Source organism: Folsomia candida, unplaced genomic scaffold (assembly GCF_002217175.1).
Source record: "Folsomia candida strain VU population unplaced genomic scaffold, ASM221717v1 Fcan01_Sc004, whole genome shotgun sequence".
Lineage (NCBI taxonomy): Eukaryota > Metazoa > Arthropoda > Collembola > Entomobryomorpha > Isotomidae > Folsomia > Folsomia candida.
Genome location: NW_019091196.1, coordinates 6,660,249 through 6,676,974, shown reverse-complemented (window position 1 = coordinate 6,676,974; position 16,726 = coordinate 6,660,249). Strand labels below are relative to the sequence as shown.

General features: G+C 34.7%; 1 protein-coding gene across 4 annotated transcripts in view; it reads left to right on the top strand.

The window, feature by feature from the left end:
- LOC110848592 (glycine receptor subunit alpha-2) overlaps nt 1-11,074 on the top strand; it is a 41,600-nt gene extending 30,526 nt beyond the window's left edge. For 3 of the 4 annotated variants that reach the window (XM_035851169.1, XM_035851168.1, XM_035851171.1), the window contains 10 exons: nt 4,831-4,903; nt 4,982-4,991; nt 5,560-5,691; nt 8,066-8,257; nt 8,376-8,440; nt 8,530-8,560; nt 8,636-8,712; nt 9,473-9,565; nt 9,652-9,843; nt 9,910-11,074. In XM_035851169.1, coding sequence (XP_035707062.1) covers nt 4,831-4,903; nt 4,982-4,991; nt 5,560-5,691; nt 8,066-8,257; nt 8,376-8,440; nt 8,530-8,560; nt 8,636-8,712; nt 9,473-9,565; nt 9,652-9,843; nt 9,910-9,990 — 946 coding nt within the window. In that variant the 3' untranslated portion in view covers nt 9,991-11,074. The remainder of the gene's footprint in view (nt 1-4,830; nt 4,904-4,981; nt 4,992-5,559; nt 5,692-8,065; nt 8,258-8,375; nt 8,441-8,529; nt 8,561-8,635; nt 8,713-9,472; nt 9,566-9,651; nt 9,844-9,909) is intronic. The other variant, XM_035851170.1, reaches the window with a different exon arrangement.
- The last annotated feature ends 5,652 nt before the right edge of the window (nt 11,075-16,726 follow it).

The window sequence follows — 16,726 nt, the reverse complement described above, 5'->3', positions numbered from 1 at the left end:
ATAATTTAACCGGGATTCCTATGTTTTACCACTTCGAGCCTCTGCTTCGCCTTTTTTCTGCAAAAGCTTGTTCTCCTTCACACTCCTTAATGCAATCTACTCCTTTGAATATTGGCCAGGAATTACTGTTCTCACAATTCTTCCACACATTTATTACCTTACATTGCTTTGCTGACAGGTCATAATGATAGCCGTCCTCACCGACTCTCATGCATCCGGTCATATTATTATTCCGACCACCTGCACAGATCAAAATTGGAATGCAGTTAAACGATCGGGAATCATAATTAACTTACGCGCAGTCGGAAATGGTTTGTACACATTTGATTCCACGAAAGGGGACACAAATTTTAAAGCTATGATAAGATGCATTAAAATTTTCGAACATGAACGCTGACAGAGAAAATCGTAATTTATTGTGAAGCAACTGACCAGCTTAACTGTACGGGTTAGGAAATTAAAGCTGTGTTTTATTAGGTAAGAAAAAATGAAGCCGTAAAATGTGATGTTCAATTGTGTTAAGTTTTAACGGGGTCCCACGTCCGGTTGTACCACACATAATGCGAATGCATTTGCCATTTTTATTATTAAATTGCACAAAATAGTAATTTTGTAAATTCGGACAAAAATTTAGAACCCGACTCTTACCCTGACTCGGGCTACGAGAAGTCTGCCCTATAAGTTATTGCAGTTGAAGTTGATCTCTGCCATAAAATAATACACAACGTCACCGAGCCAATAATGGTTTCCGGTGATGAAAGGAACAAGTGAAAGTGAAGGAGAGAAAATGGGAGAGAAATCATATTTTGTCTCGTTTTTTTTGTAAATGAGTCGATTTGGTAGTGGGTCTAAACTTTCTCCACTTTTGGCATCACGCGTGCTCTTGCTTTTTCTCCCATGTTATGAAATGACCACTTTTGTCCTCACCCATGTTATGAAATGATTGTTACGAGCAAATTGGCTGCATGACTTCTGTCCAGTCTGAGTGGGTGGGTGGAACCAGTGTTTCGGGGAATTGGTGAAAAATGGGTTGGATTAGCGAATAATCGGCCGAAAAGAAAATATTGTGTGCGAAATTTAAAAAAATACATGAAAAAATAGATTTTCATCCGTTGTCCCAAAAAATTCAGGCAAAATTTATTAGCAAAAATACACATTTTTACAAATCCCGATAAAAAATTGCAAAATTCGATTTAAAACGCCACTTTTTTACTCAGCAAAATTAATATTTCTAGATTTCAAAATAATTAGAGGTGCAGATTCGCATTTTGCTCTAAAATTTGCAGTGTCCGTTACACTCTTCGCCGACTAAATTGCAGTCTATTCTGCAAATTGCAGAAAAAACTGCAACTCGCACTTTCTCCCATTTTGCACACCACTAGAAACACTGCATGTTGCCAATATTCCATGTCTTTCCGGCTTTCTCTGTAACATGGTCTGAATCAAATGGTCGTTCCCTCTTTTCTCTCGACTTTCCCTTTCACTGGCCAATTTGCAATTTATTCTGATTGCTTTTTGAACTCGTACTTGCCTTCCTGCTGGTTTAATTTCACGGGACAAAACTTGCCCTCTAAATTTTAACAGAGTCTCTTTCTCTCTCACGTCATTATCGGGTCTCTCTCTCTCTTCTCCAGAGGGGTTCGTTCCGGTGTGTCAGAAACAAATAACTCCCGCCACCGAGTATACCTACACCCCAATTTGAATAAAATTCAACAAATATTCTTCAAAGGGAGAGAAATTGTTGTACAGATGCCATACATAAATTCTCCTATCAAAGAGTGAAAGCAGACATAATTCCACTTTTACTTTCATCAATTCATACCATTTTCCAGGTCGGTCACCCTAAAAGAAGCGGGAAAAGAAGTAGATAATTAGTGTAGGAGGTATCGTGTTCGTAACGATATTGGGTAAAATTAAATTCCCGCGAAATGAAATTTTTGTGTTATACTAATTTCTCATCGTGGAATATTGAGGCTTTTAAAAAATCATTAATAACATTGTAAAATCCGTAAATTCTGTAAAGTTTTACAAACTTTTACAAATATTTCTGAGGAAAATTAGCTTACAAATTTTTGTAAACTTGCTCCGATCAAGGGCGCCTCTTTAATTTGTAAAAGTTTGTAAAACTATTTTACAAATCTTCCGGATTCTACAAGTTCCAAATGACTGCATAAATTGCCTCAATGAGTTTGCTTCACGCAACAACAAAATTCCCCAGATTCTTTACAACCAATTGTTACCAACTCAGTAACAAATTTTCTTACCCCATTATTTAGCGTGTCCCAGTTTATTATTCCGTTTGGTGGTCACTTTGTATGCATTTTGTATCTATTCAGGGAAAGTTATGGGATGAGATACATACCCAAACCACACGAAAGCTTCTCTCTCATCCTGTCGAAATTCTCGCATATTTTTAAATACTTCAGATCCCTTTAAAATTCGAGCAGCCAGCCTGAAAGTGAGCCGTCCTCCCGCCTTTACCGAATTGATTTCCTACCGTTCAATGAATGCAAGTATCTGTAAATAAATATGTAGTCGTCGCATTACACAGGCTTGTACACGTTTTGTGTTAACGACTATGTGCCCACCCGCCCGCCCGCCTACACTACAGAACATGACGGAGGACCAGATTGGGCCGGAATTTTTATGGACAACGAGCTGGTGGATAGATTTATTGCAGAGCTACGTGTCATTTTTGATTTTTTGGGGCTGCACGTCACCTCCGTCTTTCGTGGTGGAAGGAGATGATACGATGAACTGTATTTCAGCGTGACCAGGAGGGACCATCTAATATAATAAGGACGAGGAGGGGGACAGGGTTCCGTTATTTAGTGGGTGAAATGACCTCAATTCGAAACTTCGAAATTTGTTCGAAATTTTACGAATTTTCTTGCTTAGGAGGGGAGCTTGCGAGGTTGATAATAACAGATATTGGTGCCCTTTGGATATGTGGTAGGGACCCATGAGTGTACTAAAACCCTGAAGTAGTTTGACTCCATGGCCACATTTGCGCCCGCCACACCCACTCAAAAATGTCCAAAAAACGCTTTCACTCCAGTTTTCACTCACTCAAATCCACGCCAAAAATCCAATTTTACTCGGATTTTGAAATTTCTTTCACCATTATACTCCCAGATAGTTGCTTTCTTCAATCCAATATCAAACTCAATTTTTTCGAAATTTTTAGTATTTTTAAAATTTAAAATTCTGAATGAGCATTGTTGTAGTCATCAACAAAACAAATTATGTTTGCGAAATAATCATCAATAAAATTGAGTTTGATATTGGATTGAAGAAAGCAACTATCTGGGAGTATAATGGTGAAAGAAATTTCAAAATCCGAGTAAAATTGGATTTTTGACGTGGATTTGAGTGAGTGAAAACTCGAGTGAAAGCGTTTTTTGGGCATTTTTGAGTGGGTGTGGCGGGCGCAAATGTGGCCATGGAGTCAAACTACTTCAGGGTTTTAGTACACTCATGGGTCCCTACCACATATCCAAAGGGCACCAAGATCTGTTATTATCAACCTCGCAAGCTCCCCTCCTTAGTAATTTAGTAAGTAATATTGATTCGAGTACTTTTTATAAATCAAAGCCATAGAAGGTATCTTTATTTATTTGACTAATTAATTATTTGGAAAAATTTGTTGTTGGATTTAACATTTACAAATTTTCTAGCTAATTAACTATTGATTTCTTAAAAATGTTGGTGGTCTATGAAATGAAAATTATGAAAGTTTTCAGTAAATTTTGAACGTTTTGAAAATTCTTCGAAGCAAATTTGTCTTATGGAAGATCACTCGGCAGATGCAAAATAGTAACTTGTGATGTTTCCAGCATTTTTAAATACTAATCTTAACTTAAGATTCTTAATTAGTAATTTTTAGTTAATTCTCAATTAAATATCCATCCATCTACTTCACGCTAATTTGACTCCACCACTACATTAGTGCACTTAAAATTTCTTAATTTTAAATTCCTAGTATTTAAATTATGCAACTTTCACATGAAAAATCCCTGAATTAATTTGCAATTAAATTGCACAAACATAAGAACAATCTGTTCGCATTTTTACCCATTTTCTCGCTCAAAACTAACTGTCCAATTTCACCCTGATGGAACCCTGCACATTTCTCCCAGAGAGGAATCATAATCCGATTGCTTCAACAAAACCGGTTAGTTATGGATGGGAAATGATATCATGTCAGAATTCTGGTGAAAGTAGAACCCTCGGTGAAAGTGTATTCCAAAAGGTCCACATTTTTTTCCCGACATAACTGCACTACAACATTTCTCTTTTGGGCGAAGAATGCTGCCACGATCGAATATTTCGACCTGATGCTACATACGTACCCTCAAACAACAAAATTCTTGTAATTCTTACCCTCTGACGCAATTTTGCACACAGTTGGTCGGTCATCCAGCGTGTGCATGCATTGCACACATGTCGAATGGAAAAACACATCCTATTTTGAACCATTTTGCAAACAGATGTATGTATAGAAATTGCAAATCTGCTTCTTAATCCTGATTAAAAAATTTAAGAGGGCACATTTTCATCACAGAAATTATTATGGGACCATATTAAACCCAATTTAGCGAAGAATTGCTCAATTTCTTCCTCTTTGATGTCGTAATTTAACCCGAAATTAATTAAAGTTGCGTAACTTTATGGAGTTCAATGTCGTAAGAGGTCAGGTCTCTGGGGGAAATTTAGCTGAAATGAGAAATAGTTTATTATGATTATTACTACGAAGATAGTGTAATTATCGTTAATTAATAAGGTTATTATTATGAATGTATGTATGTAACTCTGTTTATTATTTTGCAGCCTTAAGGTGACCTTTTCTTGTATGATGGACCTCTCGAAATTTCCTCTTGACAGACAAATATGCACGATGGAGGTGAGTTAACAGGAATTACTTATTTATTAATATTAAATGACGTATTACTTACTTGCATTATTTGATTACTTATTACAGGTGGCCAGCTGTAAGTTTACGTCATTTTCTGTCCAAGTTTTTTCCTAATCAGTTTCTTGAATCTATTTGACAAACAAGGTTTCGAAAACTGAAATTGTATCGTAGCTGCGAGTAGTTGCGAGTTTTGTAATAATCTCATTTTTCCCAGATATATATTACGTGACATTTAGGAAATTAGGTTCGTCTCAATTTTACGAAAGTTAGTCGGATACGCTCTTAACTTTGGCAAATGTGGTTATTTAAATGCGGTTATTTAACGGAGTTAGTAGACTCACTTGGTTATTGAGTTTATTTTGATATAAACTTAGAAAATTAGTTTTTGTCGAAGTTACACTCTAAATGATGTGGTCATAAAATTGTTACAGAGTTGGTAGCGATTTGATACCTATAACTGTCGAAAACTAAAATTTTCGAATTAATTTTCTCGTCACAGTGTGGCAAAAAATTGGAAATTCATACTCATTATTACTACCGTTCAGTATAGAGTAGCTACCAAAGAGAGTTCTGTTACCACCCAATTTGGCGTACAATGCGAAATAATTTTATCTCCGAGTAAATGAAATGTCCCACTTTTTCAGTTTCGAAAACGGTGGAGGAGCTGATTCTCGAGTGGAATCCGGAAGAGCCCATATCCATCAAGGGACTCGGAATGAGCCAGTTTGAACTGCAGAAGATTGTGCCGAGCAAATGTCACGAGGAGTTCCAAATTGGTAAGGCCAACTAAATCAGGCACGTATGTAAGACGATGCATGAGACGACCTCGGTGGGGACTGGGAACAAAACATGTTTCGTACATACACTTGTGTGTGTATTGAAATTTCCAACTTACGACAAACTTTCAGACAAAAAAAACAAATTACAAAAAATCCTGTATTATATTAAACACAAGACTCCCCATTTCTTCGTTTTCATTTCAATATTTAAACTCAAATATTTTTATTAACGGCGTTTAGCCTTACAAAAATATATTTATTAAAGCTTAACTTTTGGATTACTCCCAGTAGCTCGAGAAAACATACAAAACTCATCTCCGAAACCCTCCGGGGTTAAATGACACCAAATAATTTCGCCCACTTTCACCCATTCATATATATTCCCCAAAATTGCTTTCCCCACCCACACCTTCCCTAAATTTAGCCTCCCACTCTCTCCCTCTCTCTCATCATCCTTCCTAACTCAATACACGTATTATAACTCAATTTACACAAATCCTACGTACACTTTCCCCTATGAAAAAAGATGAACCGTATAAATGCAACATTGATGAAATCCTGTTGCCTCACGCAATCCAATCCAAACTAAAACTAGACACACTTTCACCAACAGATTCATTATTCTCGGGAGAAAACTGGCAAATTTTTTCTTCTCTTCTTGTCCGCCTTCCTTTCTCTGCCTGAACAGCACATGGAGAAAGTAAAGTTTATTCCCCAAGGCTTATCCACCTCCGTCCGTCCCACCCTATTCGGCAGGATGTAGGATGAATGCAGTTGCCTGTGCCGTTAGACTTATTTTCCCGTCAATTAATAAATATGAGCCAGGCAAAACAAACCAAACCAACCAACTGCGGCCAGAAGGCGAACGGTTAGTACATAAATTGTGTGAAGTGAAAGCACGTGCTTTCTTCCGACCAAAAATAAATATCTGAATATTTTCCTATTTTTATCCTCATGACGGATCGTTCAGAGCATTTTCAGCACGGATTTATTTACTAGAGGAAAACTAAAATTGTGTGGAAGCACGTACTTTCTCCGTTTAAAAAATAGTCGAAAATAGCGTATCTAATTTTTACCCAGATTTTGAATCTTTACTAATTTTCTTAAAGAATTTCCGTGATTTAATTTATTTACTAGCCGAAAACCAAAATTGTGTGAAAGTATGTACTTTCTCCGTTTTAAAAAATAGTCAAAAATGTCATTTCCAATTTTTACAGAATTTTTCATAATTTTCCTAAAAAAAATACCACGTGATATATACACACTTCCATTCAGCTTTCACTCATCGCTTTCTTTTTTCCCTGCATGCATCAAAACAAAAAGAGTGTAAAAGCTCAAGAGAAGTGACGGATGGGATCAAATCGGCTCTTTTCTGCTCTCTTTAGAACTTTCGTTATGGTCCCATTCTGCCAAAGTAGCGTAAAAAACTAACACCCAAGAAGAAGAATCTGGGAGATTAATAATTGATCAGTCGGCAGCCAAGGTGGCAGCCAGGCGCATTTTATTTTCAATGTTATTGAAGCAATAAAATTTTTTGCGGGGATGGAAAGAGATTTTTCCTCTTTCTTGAAGGATTCACTTTTCCTTTGAAAATGGAATGCATAGAATTTGTAGTTATGTACTTTATGTATGTACTTCCGCATAGCGGATAAAATACCTGGGCGTTGGGCATGGAACTTTTTGCGGTTTTTCTTTTGAAGGTTATCAGTAGTAACGTGTCATGTCAAAAGAAGATGATGCCAGAATAAAAGGGAGAATAAGAATTGGACACTTTCCAAGAATGTGGTGGCAGTGCAGAATTTTTTTTCTTGTAATTTTGGACAATTGCCCGATATGTACATGTTTATTTGGCACTCTTAGAAATCTTTTTGCAGATGTGTGTAAAAGGGAGGGAATATTTTGTGTTACCAATTTGGTAATGTTTTTCCAATCAATTTAAGTTTTATCGTTTTTTCTTGTAAATTTTGCAACTTTTCTGTTATCAATTTTCTGCACTTTGTCACCATTTTTATATTAATTATTTTGCCGGTCAACTTGGCTTTCTCTATCAAACTTTCAGTCACATTTTAAAAATAATACATGAACATGAGTATTTAGTGGAAATTAGAAGAACTAGTTTGGACTTTATTTTCTCGACCTTTCTGATGTTATTCTGCATTAATTTTCAAAAATTCACAAAAAATATAAATAAATTTGATTTGATTTTCGACCCCATCTTTCAGAGTGCTTCTCACATTTATTCGCATCAAGTGAATAAATTGCCCCCAATTGTCTCCATCCATCACGTCCTAAATACAACACGCATACAATTATTCCACACTCCTACAACACTTCACACTTCATCATAATACACTTTCCCTCTCACTTTCAGGCAACTACTCCTGTCTCGTGGCGGAATTCCACTTATATCGCTTACTCGGCTTTCACCTGGTGCAGTCCTACTTGCCGACGATTCTGATGGTGGTGATCTCCTGGGTGTCATTCTGGATGGATGTCAACTCTGTCCCAGGTCGTGTCACGTTGGGCATCACTACGCTCCTCACCGTCTCCTCCAAGGCGACGAGTAAGTCATTATTCTGTCCCGCGTTTGCTGAATTTATTTTATTTTCTCCTTGGTTTTCTTTGATTAAAAAACTTTTCCTGGCACATTATCCGCTTCATCATCAACAAATCTAATCCAGGAGGGTCATCTTTTCTTTGGTTTGGTTCTGTAGATCAAGGCGCCATCGAATCCAGTTACATCAAGGTAAGTAATCAAGTTTGGCGGTGGTGGTGATGTATTGTTTTGTTTGTTAGGATTGATATTTTTTTATGGAATTTTGACGAAAATTTTAGGCCCTTGATGTCTGGATGGGAAGTTGTACTGGTAAGAGCTCGTAAATAGTTGGGTTTTTAGGGGTTTGGAGATTTTTTTCTGACAGAAATGTTGAATTATTCGCAGCATTCGTATTCTTGGCCCTGTTGGAGTTTACCGTGGTTAATTATCTCTGGAGGAAAGAATGCTCGAGAAATTGGCAGGTGGGTGAATCACTAGAAAGTAGAGGTGTGCTTGCTGTATGAAAATGCAGCATGAAAATAAATTTTCGGCATTCTCGGCAATAGATTTTCTAAATAGTTGTATAATGTTTAAACAGGGCTTGTAAATAAAATATAAATTTTCCTCACTACACGTTATGAGCATGTCTCGTGTAATTTCATTTTGTGTACGAAAGTACTCTAAACTACATTATGGCATTGTGGACACTATGTTACATGCATTTGTTAAATTAAAACATTAACCTTATTGACAAACAGGATATCCCATTATAAATTTATGACGCAACAATACCAAACATTGAACGTAATATTGAAACTAATGAAACTATCTATATCATCATTTTATGTATTAAAAATTATTTACAAAAATAAGTACAGGAATTAAACTATCACTTTTCTTAAAACTCGAGTATAACAATTTTGTAAATCTTCGTTAGTATATGTGCTTAAAGTCTTAAAATTTGTAGCTCATTTCTAACCCATATCATATAGCGACCCAATTCATTCTGATATTTGTATATTTTGTAAAACTATTTTGCAAACTTTTACAAATAAAGAGACATCATTAATTTTACAAGTTTCCAGTAAATTTACCCGACTTTCGATACAAAATCTTCCTAAAATTGAACGAATTTGATAAGCTTACAAATATCTGAGTGAATTGCTTCATCAAAAATATTTACAAATTGATTTTACTGCCTCACAATTTTATTTCATTTCCAATCTCATTTTCTCTTTCCAGCGGGTGAAAGCACAGCACAGTTGCTCCGCCGATTTCATGCAGAACAACCACTCTGAAAATATCGGGCGTTCGCCCTCCAACCACTCCATGCTGGTACGCAACCATTTACAAAAAAAAAGAAATATTTTTTTTACAAATTTCGAAATTTTTTCCCAAAATTTTGAATCTTTGTTTTTCAGCAAATGAAGGAAAAACCACTCGGCAATTCGATTGAGATGAGCGTCAGCAATTTTGTGGATCGTAACGACAAGAGTCACTACTTGGGCGTTGTTGACCAACCTGTAATTCCCGTCGAAGGGATCAACGTCGTGGAACCGTTCGCCTCCGTGATGAATTGTCAACCAAATTACAAAGAGAGAGCCAAATCAATTGTAAGTGTTTAAATATTTGAACAATAAAAAATGAGATGTGTAAATATATTTGACTATTTTTTGCAGGACGAGACCTGCAGAATCGTGTTCCCCTTATCGTTCACACTATTTATCATACTTTACTGGAGTTATTATCTCATTGCGTAAAAGTTTTTGGTTATTCGTTTCGAAATTTCTTCAAGAGTTTGCACTAATTTTCAACTTGTTAATGGAATTATTTTAATTATGGTCAATTTATTCTTAAAAAAATTGCATACATATTGTAGAAACTAACAGGATTTTGTCATTGGTACATACATAATTATGTATTTTTAGAATAAATTAGTGACCTAAATATTTAAGAGATCTGTGAGTGAAAAATGGTGTAATTTAATATCTACAAATTGGTATGGTTAAATACCTGTAATTATTAATGGGTAAGACTAACATTAAAATCGTGCTAATTTATATAGATGATAAAATTATGTGTTGCTCTTGAAAAATCAGGCACGAAGTAATTAAGAAAAATTATAAATTCCTTGTAAGCTATTTAAGTAATAATTCACTCGCAATTTGAACATACACAAAATTTTAAGAAAATGTGTATTTCGTTCTTCTTTCAATACTGTATTATCATGAAAAAAGAGGGCCTTGCACTTCAGCGAGGGCGACAACATATGGGTTTATCGGGTCCAAACGTGATGAAATCAAAAAAAGGAAGAAAAAAACGTATGATTTTTGTATTCCATAATTATCTACAATTTTAACCTCCTTCTGGCACAAACTGGGCAGGAGATGTATTTCATACTTTAAAAAATTTACACATGAATTTTTCAGAAATTATATTGACCAATATCTAGCAAAAGTGCAGTAGAAAGTAATTCACGTCAAAATTAAAACGAAAATTATGTATCAGAATAAATTTATCCAGATAAATCAGAAATTGTAAATATGTAAATGCACTATAGCTTAGTGTGTACTGTGTATTGCGACCTCGTAATCCTAAAAAAACACTCACGGCTCTTTAATAAATGTGATCATACAGTAAAAAAATAGTAAATATCTACTAAAATATAAATAAAATACTTATTGTTAGTATGCACGTGATATAATGGGGTATATTTGAATGTGTGATATTTCAAAAGTTTAAATAAAATCTTAATATCACTGAAATTTGAAATTATATGTAACAAAATTTATGTAAGTGATTGTAAATGTCTCGAATAAATGCAATGTGTGTCTTTAATACAAATTTGTGCATTATTTATTTTATTTATCACCAGAAACTCTCCGAAGTTTTTAAAAATATATCGAAAATTGAAAAACAGAAACATACAAATATCACCAAAATTTAAGTGATTGTAAATGTCTCGAATAAATGAAATCTGCATTTTTACTATACATTTGTGCATTTTTTGTCACCAAAAACTTTCCAAAGTTTTCAAAAATATATCGAAAATTGAAAAATGAGAAACACATAAATTTCCTTGTCCCATGTGAGCATCATTTTCTGCATACAAATCACTACCCAACAATTTGGCATGCACAAACATACATGACTTGACAGCGTGCACATGGAAAAGTGTAACATACGTAACGGAATATGACAGCCACATAGATAAAACGAATCTCTGGATGAATTTTGATACCAGATTTTCCACGTATAATCACTGATTCGTTATTAATCTGCAAATGCTTAAACGTCATAATCAACTTTATTGTGTACAAAACGAGTAAATATTCCAGAGTGAAAGTCGACTTTCTCTCTTCATCCGCAGTTTATTTGAAATGAAACGGATTCAAATTTCATTTCGTTGCACGTCAACGGGCAGAATTCAGAGCAAAATTAGATCTTTTTGTATGTTTCCAAGTGGAAGTTTACAATTATGACTATTCGTTTCGTGGAATAATTTGAAATTTAATATTCCTTCGTACGGTTTCCTACGATGAAATGTGTAGTTATTCAAATGAGGTTGTGTTCCTGGGTGGCATATTGTTTCAAGGAAATACATATCTGCGTGTGGGTGATGACATTATTTTACTTCAAAATTCATCAATTATTCTAATGGAGCTTTTCAAATTGTCGGAAAACATAGAAATACGCGAGACTCGTAATAATTAAATGGGTAAATAATTTCTGAATATTATCACAATATTCAGAAATTATTATTATAAAAATTTTACTGTTGCATTTATTTTTACACACAATTTGGCATAAAAGCGAGCTCGACCAATCTAAATTAGTAAACTTTAAAATTGAATTTGAAATATGGAATTAGTGACGTTTTATCTCTGCAAGAAAAATAATTGCAATTTTACACTGCAAAAAAATACCAAAAACGCTTCCGGAAATTAAAATATTATAGCTATTCGAATTTCCGATAGTGGAACAATTTTTTTTTAATTCGAATTTTTTTAAAAACTGGCTTTAACCTAACCTACAAAAATAAAATTATGGTTGTGCTACGAATTGAAAATAAATAAATAAATCTCACATTCTGTCCAACATTTCCCCTCAATCTAATCAAAATCCACCCACAATCTCACTTTTCCATTCATGATTACGCCCCAACGACGTGACGAGCAAGCTGGACGAGTATTTGAAAACAAAACAACAAAACAAAGCCGTAAATGAAGTGATAGAAGTACTAAAACCAAACTATCATTATTATGACTCTGGCAGTGAGATTGCATCACTCGAGAATCCGACTGGAATTTACAATTTGTACTTTAGATTAGTTTCTTGTTGTCAAATGGGGTTGATTTCGTGGCTGAGGAGTTGTTATGGTTCCTGATCCTGATATGTCACAGGGGACGAGTCGATAAAGTTACCCGTGTTCCTACTACGAAATTCGTAAGGAACAAAATCCATAACATTTTAAAGTGCAATTTTTGTGCAGGAAAAACCATGACGTATGCGGGTTGTGTATTAATTTTGGGCTACAAATCACCCTAAAGTACAGCAAAATGAATAGTAAAATTGGTAAAATGAATTTGAGATGTACCATGCAATAATTTTGTATGTTAATTTGATAATGATTCCTGTTTAAGATGAAAAATAATTTTTCATAAATAATAAGTGAAAGTAACCTCAAATTGCCAATATCCAAGACGTGATACTCGGACGACCGGGACTCCGCTGGGGTTGTGTCGTCCTCATCAAGGGGAATTATTGTCATCGCTTCGACAATCCCGTCCAATTCGGGTGTCGAAGCTTCAGAGATAATTTTACTTTCCTGTGATTTGAATTTTTCTAAAATTAGTTTATCTTCCGCAATTTGTGTAGATCTCGGGGTTGATGTGCGCGTGGTGGAAATTGCACCCAGCAAATTATGGGCTATACTTCGGCCGGTTTCCGGCTGCTCGACGACTGGGGATGTTTTGATTGATTGTTGAATGATACTTATCCATTTGTGATTTTTGTATTCCTTTCTCCTCTAGAAACAGACGCCTACTTGGTGACTAATTGACCACGGCCTGACGCACATATTCGTAAATGATATCCAGCAATTGATTTTATTTTTATGCGGTGCACAGTTTTTTACACGTGTGCTAAAGTAAGTAATAAATTTAGCATATTTGTGCAAATACATTTGTACGATATCATGCAAACCTTATTTTGCATACGACAAACAAAACAACTAGTACAACAGATTCATTAAATATATAATTCGTCAATCATTGGCACCGATCGCGATCCACCAGCTAATATGTTCATGCCCCTTAATGGTTACTTAGTTCGAGATAAGCAGGAAACAATAGGATGCATGTCTTAAAAATGGACCGAGTAATATGTCAAAGTAAACAGTAGCAAAGCATCTATTTGTGCATTTATGCATCACATCGCAGGTATATTTCAGTGTAGCTACACACATTTTACAAAGTTTTGTAGGCCATCCATTTCACACTACTTACAACGGATAAGAAAGTAAATGGAGAATTGATTTGATCAGAATAGTTAACGTTTGGAAAAAATCATCCACTTTCGCATAAAGTTGAGTTAAATTCTGATTTAAATCGCTGCTAAATAAGAAATATTTATTTAAAAAAAACATATTTTTTAAGATATTAAGATCATTGAAATATCATGAGAAGCATGTAATGCAAACTTGATGTACCCCGAGTCCATCATTTTCCGGGTTAGTTAGAGTGGACACGCAATCGAAGGGGTGAAAGCATCTAATTGTTTGCACACAGGTGAACAAGAAACAAGACACGAGTGAGACTAATTTTTTCATGTTTTAAACTACTTTCCGTTTCGGACTAGATTGTCTTCCATAAACGGAAAGACTGGTGCAAAATTACACAATCAATCAAGAATTTCAGCCGTAGTGGATGAATTTTAGATTTTTAAATCATGCATTTGAGCACTCCCTGAAATTTTAATTATAAAAGGCATTAACAGAATTATCTCTAAATATATAAGTATGCTCTCCTCTTTTAGGTCCTTAGCTTAGCAAAATATTCGTTAGGCACGCCATATTAAGAGTGAAGCAGTAATGCCATTTTATTTTCTGTTAAATTAATTTTTCATCAAGACGCCAATTTATATTGAGTATATTCATATCGTTGTGTTACTTCGAAAATTTCAGTTTATTCGCATCATCTGTAAAAATATTGTTATTGCGGTGAAAATTTATTTGATGTGTTATTAAAATATTGGTATATCCCTAGCTAGGCATCTCAAACAAAAATTTGTTCCTGCAAGACAAACTTACCACAATAAAATTAAAATTTAAGTATACCTACTTACAATCAACAATCAAACCTGTCTAATAAACAGTTAATTAAATAATGTTGTTACAAATTTATAAAGTTCCCAACTTGAAAAAAAATTAAAAAATAAGTAAACACATCTTTTTTTAATAAATTGTGAACTTGAACTCCAATAATAATATTTTGTATAATAATATTTTTTTTGTATATAACCAACAATAGGTCGTTTGCGTTGAATTTATTATGAATTTATTTTATTTATTATGAATTTATTATGAATAATTGATTATTATTAATTGATGCGATCATATCTTTCAGTGAAATCATTTCCTCATATATAGAATTTTACAAGTTATATTATGATACTAATTACTCCAAACCAAACTAAATCATATGCACAAAATTCATCACAAACATGAATTTATATTGACTATTTAATTGCAAGGATAAATTTATTTTTGTAGTTTGATTCAAGAATTAAACTTTGAACAACAAATCCAAGACAAGAATTTTTTTGTTCATAACTTACTAAATACTTTCAATCCGATAATAATATCTACGTAATCTTAATACATACTTTAAAGTGTAAGGACTGTCATTCATAAATTTAATTTTTACAAAACGTTCAATTACCAAACTTTAGTTAAATTCTAGTCACGATGCATATCATTTTATCGCTTCCAAAATCCAGTTTATTCGCAACCCTGTAACATCATTATTCCATCACCGTTTCATTTACGGTCCTCTCTTTCTCTTATCCAATCATGATTCATACCCCCACATCCTATCCCTCATCCTGATCAAGTTATATAAATACATAACATAACACGGTGACACGGTCATTTCAAAACTTTTGCAATTTGTCACCCACAAAATACGAGACATGTCATCTCATAAAATCTCGAATCGTGCCTGGTTTGGTCTTGAATTCGATGCCAGGTGAATTTTCAAACAACAAGAAAACAAGAACTACTCGTTTCCTGACTCACGACAGACACAAATGTCACAAGGCGACGTTTTATTGCCTTTCACTTTCTCCTGTCTGTCAAAACTGTCGGAGAAAAAGGTTACGGCATGATGATGAATTACCTGCGGCATGGGAACGACAAGGTGACTTTCTAGAAAAAATAACGTGAAGAAAAACATAGGAATCATTTTTTTCTAAAAAAATATGATCTACTTTCGTCAAATACCGTTTAACCAGACACTGTAAATAATGGGCTAGCAAAATTGTGACAGGTGTGTCATCGGTAACGTTTTGTTACCATAAATTCAAATTTTTCACCTTAAATTTACCCCAAATCCAAATTTCCTATCCAATTATTGCCACCATTCAGCTACAAATCGTCACCAAAATGGTATCCGCAATACCCAAAATTTTATCCCCACATTATTTCCAATGTATGCCATCGGTGACGATTTGGTACCGAACAGTTACCATAATTTTGCACCAAATTCAAATTTATCACCTCAAATTTACCCCAAATTTTAATTCCCTACCCAATCATCGCTACCATTCAGCCACAAATCGTCACCGAAATGCCACAATTTTATCCCTCCATTATTTCCAGTGCATTTTCGAGGCCGGACGGAAATCCTACTTAATATTGACTCATGTCAAGTTGGTCCCCTTTTTCAGATTGAGATTTCCTCCCATTTTATTGACACAATGGGATGAGTTTTGGTTCGTGGATAGAGGAAGATCAAATAAATGTCTTCACGGGAAAGAGAGAAAGTCCTCTTTCGAGTTGTCCGGTATTAAATGTAAACCTGTTTTATTCAGGATTTGATCCAGCAGCTTTCTTCTATTCCTGGTCTGGCTGGGCTATGTGTGTCTCCAGTCTGCAGTGCTATTCATCTCATCTCATTGTGTGCAGATTTAAGATTTGTCTCTCTCTCTTGAAAATAGGCAGATTTCTCTGGGGAGGGAGACACACAAGCTCAAAGGCTTACAAATTCAAAAGATGATAAGTCTTAAATCTCTGATGGGAGAAGAATGGGGCAAGAAACCGGGGCAAGAAATGTGGGACAAATAATAATAATAGTAAATATATGAAATGTATTTTGAGACTTTCTCCGTCTCCGTCTCATCTTCCCCTCACTCAAGTTATGTGTACGTTTGAAATAGAATTTAGAATTGGATGGAGGAAAGCATAAATATTTTACGGGACCACTTTAAACGGGAGAG